This window comes from Scophthalmus maximus, chromosome 1 (assembly GCF_022379125.1).
Source record: "Scophthalmus maximus strain ysfricsl-2021 chromosome 1, ASM2237912v1, whole genome shotgun sequence".
NCBI lineage: Eukaryota > Metazoa > Chordata > Actinopteri > Pleuronectiformes > Scophthalmidae > Scophthalmus > Scophthalmus maximus.
The window spans coordinates 21070495-21088605 of NC_061515.1; the positions used below are offsets into that span (position 1 = coordinate 21070495).

At 43.2% G+C, this 18111-nt stretch overlaps 1 protein-coding gene across 5 annotated transcripts in view; it reads left to right on the forward strand.

The window, feature by feature from the left end:
• The first annotated feature begins 1625 nt into the window (after positions 1 to 1625).
• Positions 1626 to 18111, forward strand: part of LOC118304899 (collagen alpha-1(XVIII) chain) — a 33644-nt gene continuing 17158 nt past the window's right edge. For 2 of the 5 annotated variants that reach the window (XM_035629692.2, XM_035629693.2), the window contains exon 1: positions 13762 to 14283. In XM_035629692.2, coding sequence (XP_035485585.2) covers positions 13794 to 14283 — 490 coding nt within the window. In that variant the 5' untranslated portion in view covers positions 13762 to 13793. Of the gene's footprint in view, positions 1906 to 13088; positions 13681 to 13761; positions 14284 to 18111 lie in introns of those variants that run through there. The other 3 variants (XM_035629698.2, XM_035629695.2, XM_035629696.2) reach the window with 3 other exon arrangements.

Here is an 18111-nt window from a genome sequence, read left to right on the forward strand (position 1 = left end):
CGTATGGTTCAGGACTTTGGGGGGAGGACATGTTTTGACAAACCCTATTACACTAAACTCACTTCCCCTCTGCCACAGAAACAGCACTTTCTTGCCTTTTTGGGGGGAAAGAATAAAACTCTTAGTCTTGATTCCATGCAGATAGATTGTGCAGCTTCCCATGAAAAAATTATACGGTTTTGAGTGTTTAGTCCGACCTTTCACTGTGCGTGCACGTGTGGACAGTTATGGAGCGTTTGTCATCATATGAAGCCTTTCTCTCTTCGAGGAATGCAGCTTTCAATCCGCACCACAGACAGGTGTCACACTGCAGGCAACCTGCCTGAACGGGTTCAGTATATCAGCCTGATCCCCTGCTGGAGTTTTTTTTTTTTTTTTACTGTTATAGGGGTGATTAGACTTTATGATTCCATAACCAAACAAATGTCCCCAGGGCCTGAGGTTGGGTGTTTTAACTCTACTTGGTTTCTTATGTGGGTTTATTTTTCTCTCTATTACAATCAAATTAGATGGGTTCAATAAGATTGTAGTGTCCTAACTTGTGCAGACTCACAGTTGTGGAAAGCGTTAATAATCTAATAGTGTAATATATGATATTATGACATTCGACTGTCTGCAGAAACAGTACTTTTACTTTCAATACTTAAATTAAACATTTATCATAAGTTTAATGCTCTTAAGTAGGTGTGTTTTACTCGTAATGAAGTAAATGTATTTATTCATTTATATATTAAAATTTATGTTTTGCTTGCTCCCTCTCTCTGACCAGCAGACGGATTACACATCAGTAACATTTGGAAGATGCATAAACATTTTGTAGTTAATAATGTCTAAATACACTCGATAGAAATATAGTAAATCTCAACATTTAATATTTTTCATCTTTTAGCAAGCCCACTTTTCTTTTCTAGTTTTGTCAGCTGTCACTTTATGACTCATGGATTAGATACAGTCGATTTAACAGCTCTTTTGGATCCCGAGGGTGAAGATTTCAGAAGGTTCAAGCCTCAAAGACTCTGAAATGAAGTGAATTGAAGGTTTTTCAAGCCCTGAAGCTGCACTGTAAACTCACTGAGGGCAGATGTGTCACGTTTCAGTGGAACACAAGTAGCTTCTTTCAAAATAAAGTTATTTTCGTCATCATTGGGGATAACCAATGTTATATTATTACTTGACATGTAGTAACGTAACCTACAATGATATGTCATAATTATTTTTTTGTATCATCAATCTAAATCTAAAGTATAATATTTTCCCCCCAACATGTAGTTGAGTAGCTAGATGTATAAAGTAGAATGAAATAGAACAATTTACACATTAACACATAATCACATTAATTGCCACTGAATATTGGCATTAAAAAAAGTTTTATAAAATAAAATTATGTGAACTCTAGGTGTGAATGCAAAGGTTGCACGCACAGAGAACACATCATTAAATATTCATATTGTGTTTTATGACTTTCACTGGTTGCCAAAAATCCATATGAATTAATTTAGTTTCTAGTATGTCCATTTGCACTTCAAGAAAACGTTAATCGGGGGAGCTTTTACTTTGAAAAAGAACCGACTTCAGGATGCAGCAGTGTGCTTCTCTCCCAGTTGACGCCGGTTGCCTTCGTACACTGCTGCCGTGCGTAAAGGTGCGCGCACAATCCTCCACAGGTAGGACACGAGGCCGAGTCCTTTTCCCTGAGGAGCGTCTGAATCCATCTGCTGGACATGAAACCTCCTCCTCCTCCTCCGACCGTCTGAGAGGATTTTATAGATTTTTTTTCTGAGTCAATTCTTTTTTTTCAAAAAAACACTTCAAAGATGCGTCGCCGCGACAGGTCGTTAATAAGGATCTGGCGGAGCTGCGTCTGCATCTTGCTGCTGGTGGCACAGACACAATCACAGCGCAGAGGTAAAGGATACTGCATGCTCACTTTATCACTTTATTCTTATGTAGCATGTTTACCTTTGAATCAGAGGGGGCAAAAAAAAACGTAGTTTCCTGTAGGAAATATTATAGAAAAATTGCAGTAAACAATGTAAAAACTAATACGAAAATGTTCCGAAAATGCTGTAGAACACAATCAGCTTATTATGTTTTCATTGGCTCTACGCCTACAGTACAGCTTACCTTAGAACCCCCCCCCCCCCAACCACACACACACACACACACACACACACACCCTTTGACCAGAAATGTAAATTCTGACATTTTCATCCACTTATTCAGAATTTCTGTGAATAATGAGCCGGGTTATGTGCTGACACATGATCTGGAAGCTTGGCTTTTTTTCAGGCTTGGAATGAGGCAGCGGTCGACTCGAATGTCTGGACTTGTCTATTTGGGAATTATGAATCTCTCTTTCTCCCCACTGGCAAAGCTGCTGCTGCAGTCTACTGTACGTCCACTGTCTCTTTTTGTTGGCTTGCAAACGTGCAATGAAAAGCAGAAGGATGGATGAAAACCTCTGTGTTCACTGCGCATCAAGCACTGACCTGTGATATGATATGACATTATAATCGTTGTGTCTCTCTTTACTTTACAATAAGAATTATTAACAATCACTTCAAGCAGAGGCTCAGGTCAAGGGGCTCCCATGTTCCTCTGGGGCCGCTGAGCCTGTTGCTATAGCAGGTCTGTCCAGTAATCACTTCTTGTTTGTGTACACGTGTGCACGTTTGTGTGCGTGTGTGCACGTGTGTGTGCGTGTGTGCATGTGTGTGCTGATGTCCATCTCCTCTTGCAGGTGTGGGATGTTCATCGTGCAGGTGCTTGTCAGTGTGTTTAAGGGTGTGTGTGTGTGTGTGTGTGTGTGAGAGAAGTGGGTTGGGATTTTTTGGCGGTTTGCTCATATTTTCCCTTCTTCGGGGCTTGTCAATCCCTCCGCAGAAAAACAGATGCACTTCAGCGCCTAGTTTTTTTTACCTGGCTGCAAACACACACACACTGTACTGACATTCAGGCATGTCGGCTTATTCATACACTACTGTTTATGCAGAAATTCTACAACAAGCTTCACACAAGAATTTAGGCAAGTTGTGCATTGTTCGTATAAAATCAAATATTGTTGAATAAACACAAGAAAAAAAACCAATGTCATGAAACATTTGTACTCCTTGTATCCCATTAATTTGCCCGCAGATATAATCTCCTGATCCACAGGAAGGCTCCGTTGTTCAACATTACCTATATTTTAAAAATTCAGTAAACAAATAAATGATTTCACAAAGATTTTCCTCCATCAATTACACCTTGGTAAGGTGCAAGATAGACACTGAATTTGATTCCTTTTTATTTTGCATCAAAATCATATATGAATTCAAACCCCAAATCAGGAGTCTAGCATTTTGTCTTTGACTGTAAAATAAGGAAATTGTGGCGGGTTTGAAAGCTGTTCTGGGTAATGTAGGAATTCTTAAACTGAGTGGATGAGGGCGGAGCAGGATGTTGGAAAATGAATCCACCAAATAAGGAAATTTTAAATCTCCTTCAAACAGCGTCGGATGGCGCTCTCCGTTCCTGGTAAAAGCTCTGTTTTTCCAGCTGCAGCCCTGGTGGCGATAATGGTCTTACATTTCTAATTTACTGCCTTAGCAGTGTCTGTGGATGGAAATCTTCAAAACCCTCATTGTTTTATTATACCTCTCAGATTTACTGTCGTTGTGTTTACATGGCGTGTAAGCACTTCCTGAAAGTACAGTATGCTGTAGCACAAGCATGCAGGGTGGCCAACCAGACCATTATTCCATGATATATGGATTGGGGTGGGGGGGAGACTCGTGGGATAATTAAACCACAGGGGAAATGCCTCAGGCTGCTTACTTCACGTTATGGTTCACTGTATTTCGTGACTGCACAGCTGATTCAGCCTGTCTGAACATGAGGCCCACGTCTCCCCATCAAAAAATATCTATGTTGCATTTTATGGGGACATTTGTTTGGCGTATATTTTTCAACTGTTGATGCCTCAAGCATAATAATTGCGAGCATGTGTTTCGCGTTATGCACAGTCAGCATCGATGTCATGTCATAGTCTGCGCAATTTACCTTTGCCTTTAATACATTTTTGCCCTTGGTTGCACAAAACTGAAACGTTGAGGACTACGCATTTGAATTTGTATCATAGGTGCAGGCCACATTAAAGCCTCCGGGTGGTGTAATAAACTGGTAAAAACTTTTATTTGCCACCTCACAGTTTGTTGGGTTTTCCCTGTTATATTGTAATATTGACCTCACGTATGTTGTGATATGGTGCTATACAACTAAAATTGAATTGAATTGAATTACAGTATATGTAGAAATGGCACGATTTCTTGTATCTCCATTTTAACTTGAATTTACCTTTGCCTTTAATTAATCTTTACCCTTGGTTGCACAAAACTAAAAAAGTTTAGGACATCTTAATGGGCATTTATTACTATTTCTGGCATTTAATGGACCAAATGGTTAATTCATAATAATCAGTTGCAGCGCCACATGGCTCCTTCTGGTCTGTACGGCAGCAGATCTTTCCCAGGCTGCCGAGAACATGAACCACTCCGGTCTTCACAAGACGGATCAAGGTTGAATGGCTGTCTGATTGTTATGGATCGGGGGTGAAAGAGAAGCACGCCGCAGGCATTTATTTACGTCAAAACAAAGCAGATCATCGCTGTAAGTGAAGCTGCGGTGATTTCGGAAAAACATCAGACGGCGGTTTTCTTCTCACTTGAACCACTAATTGCCGGACTTTGCTGGAGATAAGACTCACTGTTTGAGTTTGGATGGAAACCACATCTGGATCAGCTGCTTTAGATCTGATCACATGTTCAGTCAACTGAAAGAACTGAAAGAAATGTATTTTTAGATAATGAACATGTTTTTTTTCTCGATTATCTATAGATTCTCATCTTTATTGATCTTATTTCGACATATATTGACTGTGTGACTGATGAATATTTTCTAATATTGAAAGATCTCAAGTCGTTTGAACTTAGCTTGACTTTTTCTCAACGGATCATATCACGTGTTTGTCTGACTTCACTCCACTGATCTTAACTAAATCTCGAGTTCTCTTGAATTTTGTGGACTCATCTTGAGTCAAATTATTTTGATTCTTTTGAACACATCTTATTCAGACTTATTTGCAATTATTTTGATCTTATGTATCTTATTATATCTTAACTCTTGTTATCATCCTTGACCTATTTCAACTTGTCCTGACTTGCACTTAGTTGTGCAGTTCATCAAGAGTGCCTTGGTAAAAATACTACAACCATCCTGCTATAAATCCTTCTCCGTGATGATTGTTATGATCTTGGTTTTGTTGAAACCGTTGCAGAAAAGATGTATCAACTTTAGGATCATTTTGGAAGACATTGTCGTCGGTGCTGTTAAACAGCATTGCATTTACGGAGAGAAAATTGTATCTTTTTTCTTATTTAAAGGCACCAACGACTGTTGGCTTATCGAAAAGCGATGCCTCACGTGTATACGGTGACCTAAGACGGACAGAATACCGACTCCTCTTGTGCATCATTCTTGGAGATTAAAGGTTTTTTCAAATTACAAGTCAAGACAAGGGCGGGTGGGTGAAATGAATGAGGACTGGACACTTCTCTTGCCGCCATGGGCGCATCCAAGAGCCTTTTTTACTGGACAGGAAGAAGATGGTGCTTTAGTTTGTTCCCAGCCCTTTTGTGATTCTGACTCCACATTTCATTTTCACTGAATTGCCTCTTTCTGTTTTATTTAATAACCTTGGAATCAAAAATGTGGACCATGCAAGGAGGTCACAGATGCCACACGACGAACCGATCACACTCATATTCTGATTTCTCGGGTTTCACTGATGATACAGTGTTCTTTTTTAACTCTGCAGTGTGTCTGTGCTCCACTAGCCCACAAATGTGTCATGCCTGAAAGGACCATATACAGCAGGGAATAACGTGTTGTATCGCCCAGCTCCTCCTCATTGTCTTCACAGCCTCAGGGATGTTTCTCCACCGCGGTTAACTCCCACTTTTATCTATAATTACAGCTTTTATCCTGTGTGCTCCTCGAATTCGGCGGCTCTCCCTCAGCCGGGCCCCTTCACGCTGATTAGACCTGCAGACGGTAACAAATGTATCTTCCCATCTTCCAACGCAGCCTACCTGATGTGCCGTCGGACGGCGATCTCTGTTCCTGGTAAAAGCTCTGTTTTTCCAGCTGCAGCCCTGGTGGTGATAATGGAAGATAACGGTGGCCGCGGTTTGCCTCTCCCACCTGCTCGCCTCCTTCAGCACTTGTCCACAAATAGCCCGCATAGACTCAGCTCGATTTCCAGCTTAATTTTCTAATGTAGGGATTTCTGGGTCGGAGCTTGGATTCGTGCATCTCGTTACTTAAAGAGCGCAGATTCAGGTTATGTCCTACCACTTGTCTTTTGAGGGGCCCTTAAGCAAGACATGTTATATCTCCTCACTCTGTGTAAGCCCGTCTGGATACTTACATCAGCTAAACACATACAGTAAACCTGCAAGCTTTTTGTTTTTATGGATGATAACGACTCACTGAAGAGATCTCATTTAGGGAAAGAAGGATTCTAACCGAGGTCAACTTACAACAGTTTTGTTTTAAAGCAAAATCCACCGCACCGGTGTTGATTGTAATTATATAGATTTCATACTGTGAGTTATTTACCCACTGTCAATCATCAGCGACGTTTTAATCATCATCATCATCATCATCATCATCAATCCCAGAGATGTTCAATTTAATACAACATAAGGACATTAATCAATCGCTTTATTTCTTCCGTAGCCCACAAATTTCTAGCCGACATAAAGACGATTGCTGGCCGGGAAGCTGCTTTACAGTGAAACGTCACTGTGTGTGTGAGACCTGCCCTCAACCTGCACCAGGGGTGACCCTCCATTGTCAGGGCTCTTAATCATTTCCACCGTGGAGGCCAGACAACGCCCCATATCATGCGGAGGGGGCCGGCCGACTGCCAGGGCGGAGGCCGCGGACCTCCTCAGGCTGATTCACGCCACTGTAAATCAGCCAAGAAGCAACACGGAAGACGGAGCCCAGAGGCCCGGGGCCTGGCATTGTCTCCGGGTCAGAGTTTTGCCGACGTGACAGATTTACCGAGCACAGATTGATGAGATGACTGAACTCCGCTTGTGCGTAAAACTGGTCCGTGGTTGTTTGTTGTGATAGGCATTCCAGGGCTCAGGTCAGATCGGGGATGTAAAGGGCACCGATAAGAGGGGAAATCCACCGCTTCACGGTTACTTAGATGGATAGATGTGTGGAAAAATGCCTGTTTTGGAGGCATTCGAGTGAAGATAGTCTCAGTCAGACTCATCAGATATTCATTATTGGGCAATAAAATAAAAAAAAGTGTTAATTTCAAATCTGATTCTTGAACAAAATAAAAATCAAACATGAAAGGAAAACATTTTAGGAAATATACAAAATCATTTTTCCTTTATGTATCGATCCATTAGGGGAAGCAAATTGGCTATTTGGACGTGACTCGCCACTTTGGGTTCTGGAACTTTCGCTTTGCAACGACTCACTATTTAGCAGCTGCTCCAGTGATCTGCTGGAGGTAGCGACTCCCATTCAAGAGGCAGGTGTCAGAATGACACGGAGGTGAAGTGTTGACAAAATTGTTAGGTGTTTGATTGACACGTGGCCTTCTATGGTCACTTGCAAAGAATCAGCTGCTGAACATGTTCTCATCGCTGATCAGGACTAATGAACGTTACAAGACAAAAAGCGAATAGTCCTCGCTCGGATAAAAGGAATCTCTCCGTTTTTTTTGCAAGATGCTTGAAATCTGATACATCGCTCGCTGATTCAGTGTCTGCTCTGGATGAGTCTCTGCGGTTTTGGGTGCATTGCTGGGGTCATGAGCAGTACTTGCCCTCGAGTACAGAATCTGGGCTGCAGGAATTTCTAGGTTCCAACATACCAAGGCTTCGAGTTACGAGGCCTTTTCCAACGAACTTGAATGTCACATCTTGTGAGACTCATGCCTCAAAAATGTATCTCTGACAGGTGAGGTCAACAGGGGGCTGAGAAGAGATGGATTTGTCAGGATAAAATGGATGATCGGGTGTGTCATGTAGTTTTTTATTTTGCCTGCACAGAAATGAAATTATCTTTAAATATTCCCTCTTTTCCCTCTGTTCATCTCTTTCCGGAAACAATACTTTTCATTTATTTTGGCTTTTCCCTCACATTCTAAAGAAGCCAATTCCATTCACCGCCATACATTCCCATTATTTCTTTATCACTGCCACAACAAGTGTTCCCATTCAGCGATGAGGATCCTCCGCACAAGGAAACGACTGTCTCGTCTTCATGCTCCCGTGTCGCTCGATGAATCGAGCATTGATGCTCGGTGAGGGGCCGACGAGATGCGTCTCACACCCTCTTGTCTGAAAATGCCCTGCTTTTTGTCCGTGCCAAAACCCCACTCCAGCATACCACAGGGTGTGACGGTAGAGGAGGAGGAGGAGGGTGGGGCGTCATGGGTGTTGATTTCTTGCAGAGCTTCTGCCAAGATGCCCGACGGGGGAATTTCTTTTTCTTTGCTCTTTTTTAAATTTTTTTTTAAGCCTCTTCGGTTTAAAGAACTTGAAACTGGAAAAGCAAAGGAGGCATCTGTGTGTCAGAGATTTACAGACATACAAGGGAGATTTTTATGTTGTTACTGTATACTTTGAGAAATATATTTCACATTCAAACACGTGTTAATACACAGTTGGAGGCTCCTTTTTCTGTTTTTTATTCACTAGTTCATCTAGATAGAACTTCAGACAGTGAACAACAGGTGGCAGCATTTCAGCTTTATGTTTTGGGCGTCTTCACTGCAACAAAAGTGTGGTTTTTGATTTGCAAAGTTCATTGTTGACGTACCTTTCTGTTTGTGTATGCTGGTGCCTCGGTTGCACTGTCAGAATTGGCTTTGTAGTTTTCACTGGCAACCCTAGTTTACATTATGCAAAGAGGGTTGTTCTGGTAAATTAAATTGAATAATTGATACTTGAAAATACATACAACTTTTAGTTTTTGACTCCATGGTGACAGAATAAACAATGATTCTCTCAAGTGGGGTGCTTACAAATGGTGATATAATCCACCTCAGTCTTCCTGTGACATAAACGCAGTAACTTGTCATATATCTGAAGCTGTTGCCTCTGTGCTGCTGCCTTCTGCTGGTTAATCTGAGTGCTGTTAGTACATGAATAGATGTGGACATCGTGCAATACAAAAAAAAAAGAGGGGAAAACTCAAGGCCAACTTCCTGAGCACTGTGGCGTGTTTAGGCCATGCCACCAACGGCTCCACCACCTCCCTGCTGAGAGCATGTGTGTTCCCTCACCAGTAGTTTACGGTTAAACACTCAGGTCTGACTCATGTGAACCGCGGGGCGTCCCACTGGGGAACGGAAACACGATACACCAATTAAACTAAAGACACTGCTTGGCCTGAGAATTCCCAGAAGGGACGCACACCATGCACGCTTGCTCCGATTCTCCTGCATCTGTTCATTTCTTCGATAAAAGGTGGAAAATGAGAAGAAGAGGGTTGTTTCCATGATAAATGGCTCTATAAGAATGTTAACCTTTAAAGTCCATGTCTGCGTAATAACTGTCTGTGTACGTACGGCAGTTGCGCAGATGTATATTTTAACTAATCACAGAGTGAGCGTCTGCACCGCGTCCTCACTGTGTCGGACGGAGACACAATCTCAGCAAATGGAGATTTAATCCGCCAAAAACCCTTCGAAGAGAAAGGCTGAAGTAATAATTTCTGTCCCCTGACAAGGCTCGGGAAGAATCTCGTTGCCATGGCGATTAGATGAGGTTGGGGGAGATTTAGACCTTCCGCTGGTAATTTAGCACAGCTGCAGCTCATGCGCTCCCTCCCTCTCTCTTTCACAGACATCCCACGATGCGGTGCGACAAGGTAATGCATCCCACCTCACAACGTCTCTATCTGTCTGGTGTGGCCATAAGTATGTGGACACGCCTGTGCGAGCTGCCTCAGGCCCCTTAGTTTCTCTTCAGATCCAACTTACTGGACACGTTTGGCATCTTGAATTATTCCTTTAAAAATAGGCCATACTCCTGCTGAGAGTTTTTCTTTTTCCTATTGGAAATAATGATCTAAAAAAGGAACACAAAACTTGCTTTTCAAAATAAACTCACAAAACATGTTCAGGCCTTGCACATTTTCCAGGAGTAGTCAAAAAGGCATTCTGGGAAATCTTTGAACTCACAAACGGGTGCATGATGAGAGAAAATGAAAAAATCATGCAGTACATGTCTCAAACTGATGGTGTGCGACTGTTTAAGGAGGAAATGTTTTCTTTAAGCATTCACACATTCCCACTGGCGCTTTAATACGCATCTGTAGTAGCTACACTAAACTGAATATGATTGAATGTATATGCACAAATACGCCATAACGGAAAGCACCAGGTTGCTTCATGAAGTGACATTCACTGACCCGCTGGAACATTAAATGCCGCGGCGCGTTTACTTACCCCGCTCGTGGCCCTGCGCAGGTCAGAGCCGCTGACAGCCGATGGTGATGAAAAGTGTTGGGATCACAGAGGGAGGGTGAACTTGTGTGTGTGTGCGTGTGTGTGTGTGTGTGTGTGGGAGAGTCTGCAGGAGAGTTTGTGTTGCTCCACCGAACATGAAGATCATGCGTGAAGGGAAAAATTCTTACCTGCGTTCTAAATATTCAACATCCAGATGTTTCTGGTACATTTTGTCAACACGGCAGCTGTGAAAGAGGAAGGCAAGGAATCTCATGGCAGGATCTGCTCCCCCCCCCCCAAAAAAGGAAAACCCATTGGACAGGAAATGTAGTCCCCCCCTGTCATTGCTTTTGGTATTTACTGAAAGACATGGATATGAGCTTTTATTTCATTCTTCATGACTCTTTGGCTAAATCAGTTGCGGAGTATAACTCAGTTTATTCACTGAGGTACTTTTTAATCTATTTAACAGCTGTAGCTACTGGTTGATACTAAATATTCAGCTCATGAATATGTTTTTATTGCTCTACATAATCTGAGAATTGTGTGCAATGTAATATAATGCCAGTTACAACTCGTTCATTTGTTTTGGTGATACTACTTTACTTTGTTTGTCAGCTCATTATATAGTCATTACACACACACACACACACACACACACACACACACACATACACACAGTCTTGTCTCCCACTAACTCACTCAGTCCTGCTCAGTGTCTTGCCGAACATGCCCTTGCTGACAGCAGGAGCGCTGGCGTATGAACGCACACATTATCAAGATGCAGCAGTTTCCAAACCCCTCCGAATGTCACATGCGAGCGTGGGCGTGGGAGGTCTGAGCACTGGAATGTGTAACAGCTGGATGTCCTACATTGGCAGATGAGGCGGGTATAGCTGGATGATGGGTGCACTCAGGACCGTGGGGAGGAGGAGGAGGAGGAGGAGGCAGCCTGGAAAAAGAGGAGTTGGGAGGGGGGGGTCCCCTCTCCCCTCTCCCCTTATCACCCATCTGTGAGAACCTGGAGGTGGTACATTTTCCGAGGATCTTCTGCGATGAGGCAATTGCATCGGTCCCCCGGGGAAATCGCTTAAGCTTGCCGATCCAATCGGGCGCGGCCTCGCTCCTCTCAGCTGCTATCTTTCACTCACATCCCTCACACTGCCGCTGCTCTTCTCCCCAGCCGTCTCAAATTCCACTTTTTTTCACACTTGTGTTTTGCCCCGTTGCTTCTCTATTTCCTCACCCAGCTATTAATCACTAAGAGACAACTTGACAATGTCAGAACATTGAGTGGCACTGTAGTTGAACACAATATTGTTTGTGAGTGTTTTGGATTCATCACTCACTTTGAAACAATGCGGTAGATAAGCATCAGAGCGTCAGTGTCGTGTAACTGGACACCACATGTTTCTTTTCCTTTTTCCTCTTTTCTTTGAAACAGCAGATTAAATCCCTTATCATCTACTGCAGGTCATCTACTTGGTGTCATGGTAACCCGTCAGCTGCTGTGTTTATTATTACTGTGGTTTCCAACCTTTCTTTTTTTATGTGACCCCTTTAATTCGAAACCACGTGTATTGTGACCCCATACCTCAGGTGTATGTCAACAGTTTCCAGCGGGCTCCACAGCAACAATGCTGTGGAGCCCGCTGGAAACTGTTGACTTACACCTGAAGAAAACAAGCACATTGTTTCACAAGAAACATGCAAAGATGGGAGGAAAGTCCAAAGAAATAATCTGAATTCTGTCTATTTTCTACCCCAGTGAGGCCACAGCCACCTCGGGCTGCAGCTATTGATTAATCTTCAGATTATTTTATAGTATAAAATAATATGAATAGTCCAAAAAAAGAAGTCCACTAACTCCCCAGAGCCCAAGTGAAGTGGTAAAATTATTTGATCTGACCAACCATTTAAAATCAAAAAAAAATTACATTTTCTATCAAACATGCCAAAGAAAATATCAAATCCAATACAAATCAGTCTATTCTATAGCCATTTTCAGATATGGAATAGGAAAACCTTTATGTGTCTATAAACAAGGTTCTTTATCATATGTTATGTATGTATATACATGTATACATATATATATATATATATATATATATATATATATATATATATATATATATATATATATATATATATATATATATATATATATATATATATATATATAAATGTTTTGTAATTTACTATGGAAAGAGCCACAGTGATCACATGATACTTGGTACATGAGACAAGTGGTGGCAGAGCTCTGGGACACTTCATCTGAACTTGAGCGTCTTGCACGGGACAGCTTGAAATTTTTAAACATCAAACCTAAGCAGAACATAACCTGTATATTTTATTCAAAATATATATTTTCAAAATAACATTTTTTGTTGGTTATTTATTTCTGTTCTGGATGGGTGTGTCATTGTGGTGACAGGAACGCTTGCATGCTTTTTCTCCATGCAGTAGAAAAAGGTCTTAGGAGGCCGAATCTTCGTCTCACACAGGGGGAGGAGTTTAAGTGTGTGTTGGGGCAACTCTTGAGTAACCAGTGACTCCCAGCATCAGTATATAACAAGCCTGCCTCCATGCTTCGGTCTCCCCGTCCATGTTAAGTGCTTTCTTTTTTTTATGAGGGAGTTTGCAGCATGTTCTGAGCTGAGGTCCAGAGGAAGGGTCTCTGCTTTCATTCAGTGGATGCTCAGTGACCCTTGAACAGTCTGGATTTAACTGTTGACCGGCTGGCTAACAGGTGGCGCCTCTGGGAAACAGGGGGAGCTGAGACACTTGGAGGACTGTTGTAGGAACCAGCAGCATGTTGAGGATCCAGACGTGGTTGCTTGTCTTGGCTCTCTGTGCTGGGAGCTCATGGGCCTGGTTTTGGCTGCCAGATCCAGAGCCCACCACAGAAATCCCAACGGAGGTGGCGACAGCGACAGCGAAGGCAGGAACGACAGGTGCGGCCACAACACCCAGTGGCACAGAGAAGAAGAAGGATGAGGGGGAGGAGGATGACAACTTGTCTGGGGTTGGGGAAGAGATCATCAACGTTGCCACGGGAATCCGTAAGTTTGTGGAGACGTGGTACGGGACCCCGACCACCACGACTGCTAACGGAGGCCTGACGGCAAAGATGGAGAGCGCGAGCCCTAACATGACGGGTAATAAAGACAGGTTTAGAGGGGAGCGGGGGGGGTCTGGGGTTTGGGCGGGGGATGGATCTGGTTCGGGATCAGGGTCCACAGGTGATCCTGGGACAGATCTGAAATCAGTGATGGTTTTGACAGGTGATGAAGTCCTGCCTAGCAATTTAACTGGTGACGTTTTTAAAACGAATGGGACTTTTGAGGGTGTTCTGGATTCGTCGCTAACCCCCGCAGATAGTCGCAGCAATGCTTCTGACCCACGTTGTCTCCCCGTGCCCTCTCATTGGCCCATTTGTGTGGGCAAACGGCCCACGTTTTTCACGCTGCCCAACTTTTTCAACCACACGTCTGTGGCAGAGGTGGGCGCGGTCCTACAGGAGTGGGCATGGCTGGCGAGGGCAGGGTGTCACCACGGCACAGAGTGGTTCCTCTGCCTTCTGCTGGCGCCCAGGTGCTCCTCGCCCCCTGCTGCCTTGCACCTGCCCTGTCGCGGCTTCTGCCACGTTCTGCAGGACAGCTGCTGGGCGTCCCTGGAAAACGGGCGTCTCCCGGTGGAGTGTCGCCTCCTGCCTGAAAGAGCGGAGAAGCCCCCGTGCGCGTCAGTTAGTAACTGGAAAGGTAACCCCGGCGGGTTAGAATGTATCCCGTGGAGTGATACATTTTGAATCCGATGTCATGTGACCCTTCGCCGTTGATGTTGTGAGCGTTAAAGTCTCTCTGTGTGTTTGTAAAGTGTTGTCCCAGCATATGATTGTCATTTTCGATATCTTTGCCCGTCACTTTAAACACAATTTTGCATGTTTTTGCTATTTGTTTTACTCCTACCATGGCAGCCCATGTTACATTCACCAAGAAGCAGTGGGATAATCAGCCTGCAGGGATTTGCAGAGAGGTGATCCAATATGATGAACATCATAACCACTTTTATTGTCGTTTAAGTGGCATTTTTCTTGTGTAGCATTTATAGTTGCTCAGATGCAGTGGTGCTTATACACAGATACACAATCTATATCCACCCCTGGGCAGGGGAATATACTGTTACACCCACCTAAACATAGTCACAGATACATACATCAGTGTCAGGCATGTTTTCTGTTCCCTAACTTTTGCCTTTAAATGAGTACCTCCTCCCGTCCCCTCCTCCGTGTTCAGGAAAAACTCGAGAAGCAAAAGTCTCTTGCTTCCTGTACCCTACAAGCTTTCAGATTCAATAGTTAGTCAAAACTTTAGTCGCTTGGCACATGCAGCTACAAATATGATGCAAACACAACAAAGTACTTGATTATACTTGAAAATACTTGACAGTACTCTGAAGAATAAACAATCTGCAATAATTCTGTGAAAACATGCAAAAACACTCGGTGTGGTCTTTGCAGTCGTTGTTGCTCCTGTTGTGGTGTGTCACTCTATGTCTCCAGTGCAGGTCCAGAGATTGTTCGTTCGTCAGCACAAACGTCACTGTCCCAGGATGCATGCCCCCCCCCCCATGTTCTTGTCACGATGCAAAACTGCATCTGCAAAGCATCGTTTTTTTGTGTGATACATTAGCAGTGGTCAGCAATGTCTAGTTTCAGGTTCTTTGCTGCATTTTCTTGACTGCAGATTTAATTGAACATATGATGTTGTATGTGATGTATTCTATTACCCTCTACATGTACTTAATGGTTTCCCAGGCCATTTATAGTAAGGGAAGCGTACTAAATCCATATGATATGCACAGTTTCCCTGACAATAAGCCTTCAACAGGAAATACTCCAGAGGCCACTGTCCAGACTTTTAGTGGTTTCATAAAGTCTGCAGTATTACCACTGTGAACTTTGCTACTTTAAACCCTCTTTATGATGTTTATTCCCACAGGAATATTTAATGTATGATCTGGGTTTACGTGGGAGAAAGTTTAGTTGCTTCCTATGTTCCACTGGTAGGGTTCTTGTTTGGATAACCTTTGAAACTGCTCTTAAAGCTAAAGATTGCTATAAAACACAGTCAAACAGTTAAAGCACCGCATGTGGTGCAGATTTTTTTTATTACACAAATTGTTATCGAAATGGAGTGAAACTTTTTGTTTTGGAGTTGAAACATTCAGGATGTGAAACTTCACCGTGTTTGTCATCAGGCTGTTTTTACTGGGTGTGAATTTTCCCGAACACCTGCGTATAGGCAACACCTCACATGAAGGAAAAGAAAGAGGGAGGTATGAGACGTTTCAGGTCTTTAGCATATTAGTTCTGGACTTTTCCTACTTGTTTAAAGTTTTACAGGGAACCCCACATAGATCTATTAGCCCTGTGTATTGCATTTAATAGTAACAATTCACGCGTCTTTTGTGATAACGTCTACAATAGAATCAGTGCTTTCCGTCTGCACCTTCATTCTGGTTGGGCAGTAATAACACTGTTGCTGTAGTCACATCCTACTCTTGCATGCCAGTCATGCATTTCTGTCCCGAGCCATCTCCTGGTCATCACATTTCATGATTTCTGATCAGCTGGTGTGGAATTCTGTGTGGATTTAGAGGCGAATGGTGTCATAGCCCAAAGAGGGAAAACAATTGGCCCATCTGTGGTGGGAAGCGAGGACGGCGGTTGGCATTTATGATAGTGACTGTGGGTGGGAAAATGGTCTGGTCCGTAGAAAGAGCGTGGCGATTGTGCGCTCGGTTTGGGAGAAAGGGCAAAGGTGTCAAACTTGGTAACAAGAGAGCTTTGTGACCGGTATGAGACGGGGCGGCTCAAGTCTCTGTCAGGGGTCAGAGGGCACAGCCAGTCGCCACCACCCTCCACAACCAGTTACACTTGATGGCTGGTTATTGAGTGTTTGGCAGACCATTAGAGGACGCAGAGACACAGAAAGTGGGACAAAGTGTGAGAGAGACTGTCATGCCCATGGGGAATTAACCCCGCGGTATAGAGGCACAGCATTATCCAAAATGTGTTGAATTTTAAGCAGCAGTTTGGACCAATTTACAATTAAATATCATTAAATTATCCCTGAGCTCTTTCCGTCTGCGTGCAGTTAACTTGTTTTCAGTTAGTGTAGAGCTGTTCGTGGCTCTAGCGCTAACAGCGGCGATGGTGTTAAACAGAAAAAAGCTGAAAGGAAAAAAATCCCCAAATTCTGCATAAAAGATCAGTTTACAAGCCATCGGGGGCACTAATAAATTCACCATTGTGAATAGTTTTTCAATGTCTGGAGAAGTAAATAACCCTGTTGATCTCATCAGCGTGACCTCAGCTGCAGCTCAGAGACCACAGATTAATAACAGAGAGCTGTTTACAACGTGAGGGCGTGGATTCTGAAAGAGACAGTTGAGATGCATTGTGGGAAATGTAGGATGCAGTAAATACTGAAAAAAATTCAGGTACCTGTTGCGTCTTGCATTTCTCCAGTCTGGCCAGAAATGTTTGGATTGGACCACAGCCAAGAAACCAGACTATTTAAAAGTTTGATCCTTTAAGAAAAGGCTGATGGGAAAGAAAGAAAGAAAAAAAAATCCAGCTAAAGTCATCTGAACTCAAAGAGTCGCTTTCTCCTCGCTGATCCCCGTCACTCAACTTTAATTGGCTCTCAGCTTATTCAAACAGGGATTAGAGTCTGACTGTGGCAGTTGCGTCACCTCTGTTTGGAGTGTTAACCGATGCCACTCGGCCCCCGAGACGTGTGAAGTCCAGTTGGTTCGGTCCCAGGAGGACAGAACTACAGCTGGGCGGAGCGAATGGGACTGAGCCACTGGCTTAATTAACAGCGGGCGACTCTTGTTGTTGGAAATCGTCCCATCGCCCCAAAGAGACACTCGGGATTCAAAGGCTAAACATTTGCTTTCTTGACTTGTTTTAAGGTAAAACAGCAGACTGTCTGAACTGTATAAATACTGTACCTGTGATTCCTTATGGTGAATCATTGCAGTGTTTAATAAGTTTGTCATCGCAGTGCTCACTCATTCCAAATAAGGAGAGCAACAGCTTAAGTCAAGCGAGCTCTTGTGGCATAACTCTGATCACGGGCGCAGATCCTTATGAAAAATTTTTAAATTACCAACAGCAATCCAATACTCAGTTGTTCCTTTTGTTAATAAGCAATTCCAGTGCCACTCGCATCATTCTGGCATTTGTTTTTACAAGAGATTCCTTCATACGAGAGCCACAGAACTCTTGACCATTGAGCATCACTTTTTAGAATTCAGTCCAAATGGACTCGGCCTAGTGTCTTGTTTAGGCTTCTTGTATTTATGTTTAGCCTTCCATGAAAGTGTATGTCTTACCCCTGGGGAGCCGCCTTACCCCCTTAAACCTCTTGCAGAAGTCCATTAGTTCGCTAGTGACATTTCAGCCTGTTTTTTAACTGGCACATCGAGTCCACTCAGTCTTTAGGGTCTGATTCTCTGTCTTTCTGCTTCATCCCATCAGAGTCCCTCATGGTCCACTTTCCCATGGACATCTGACACGC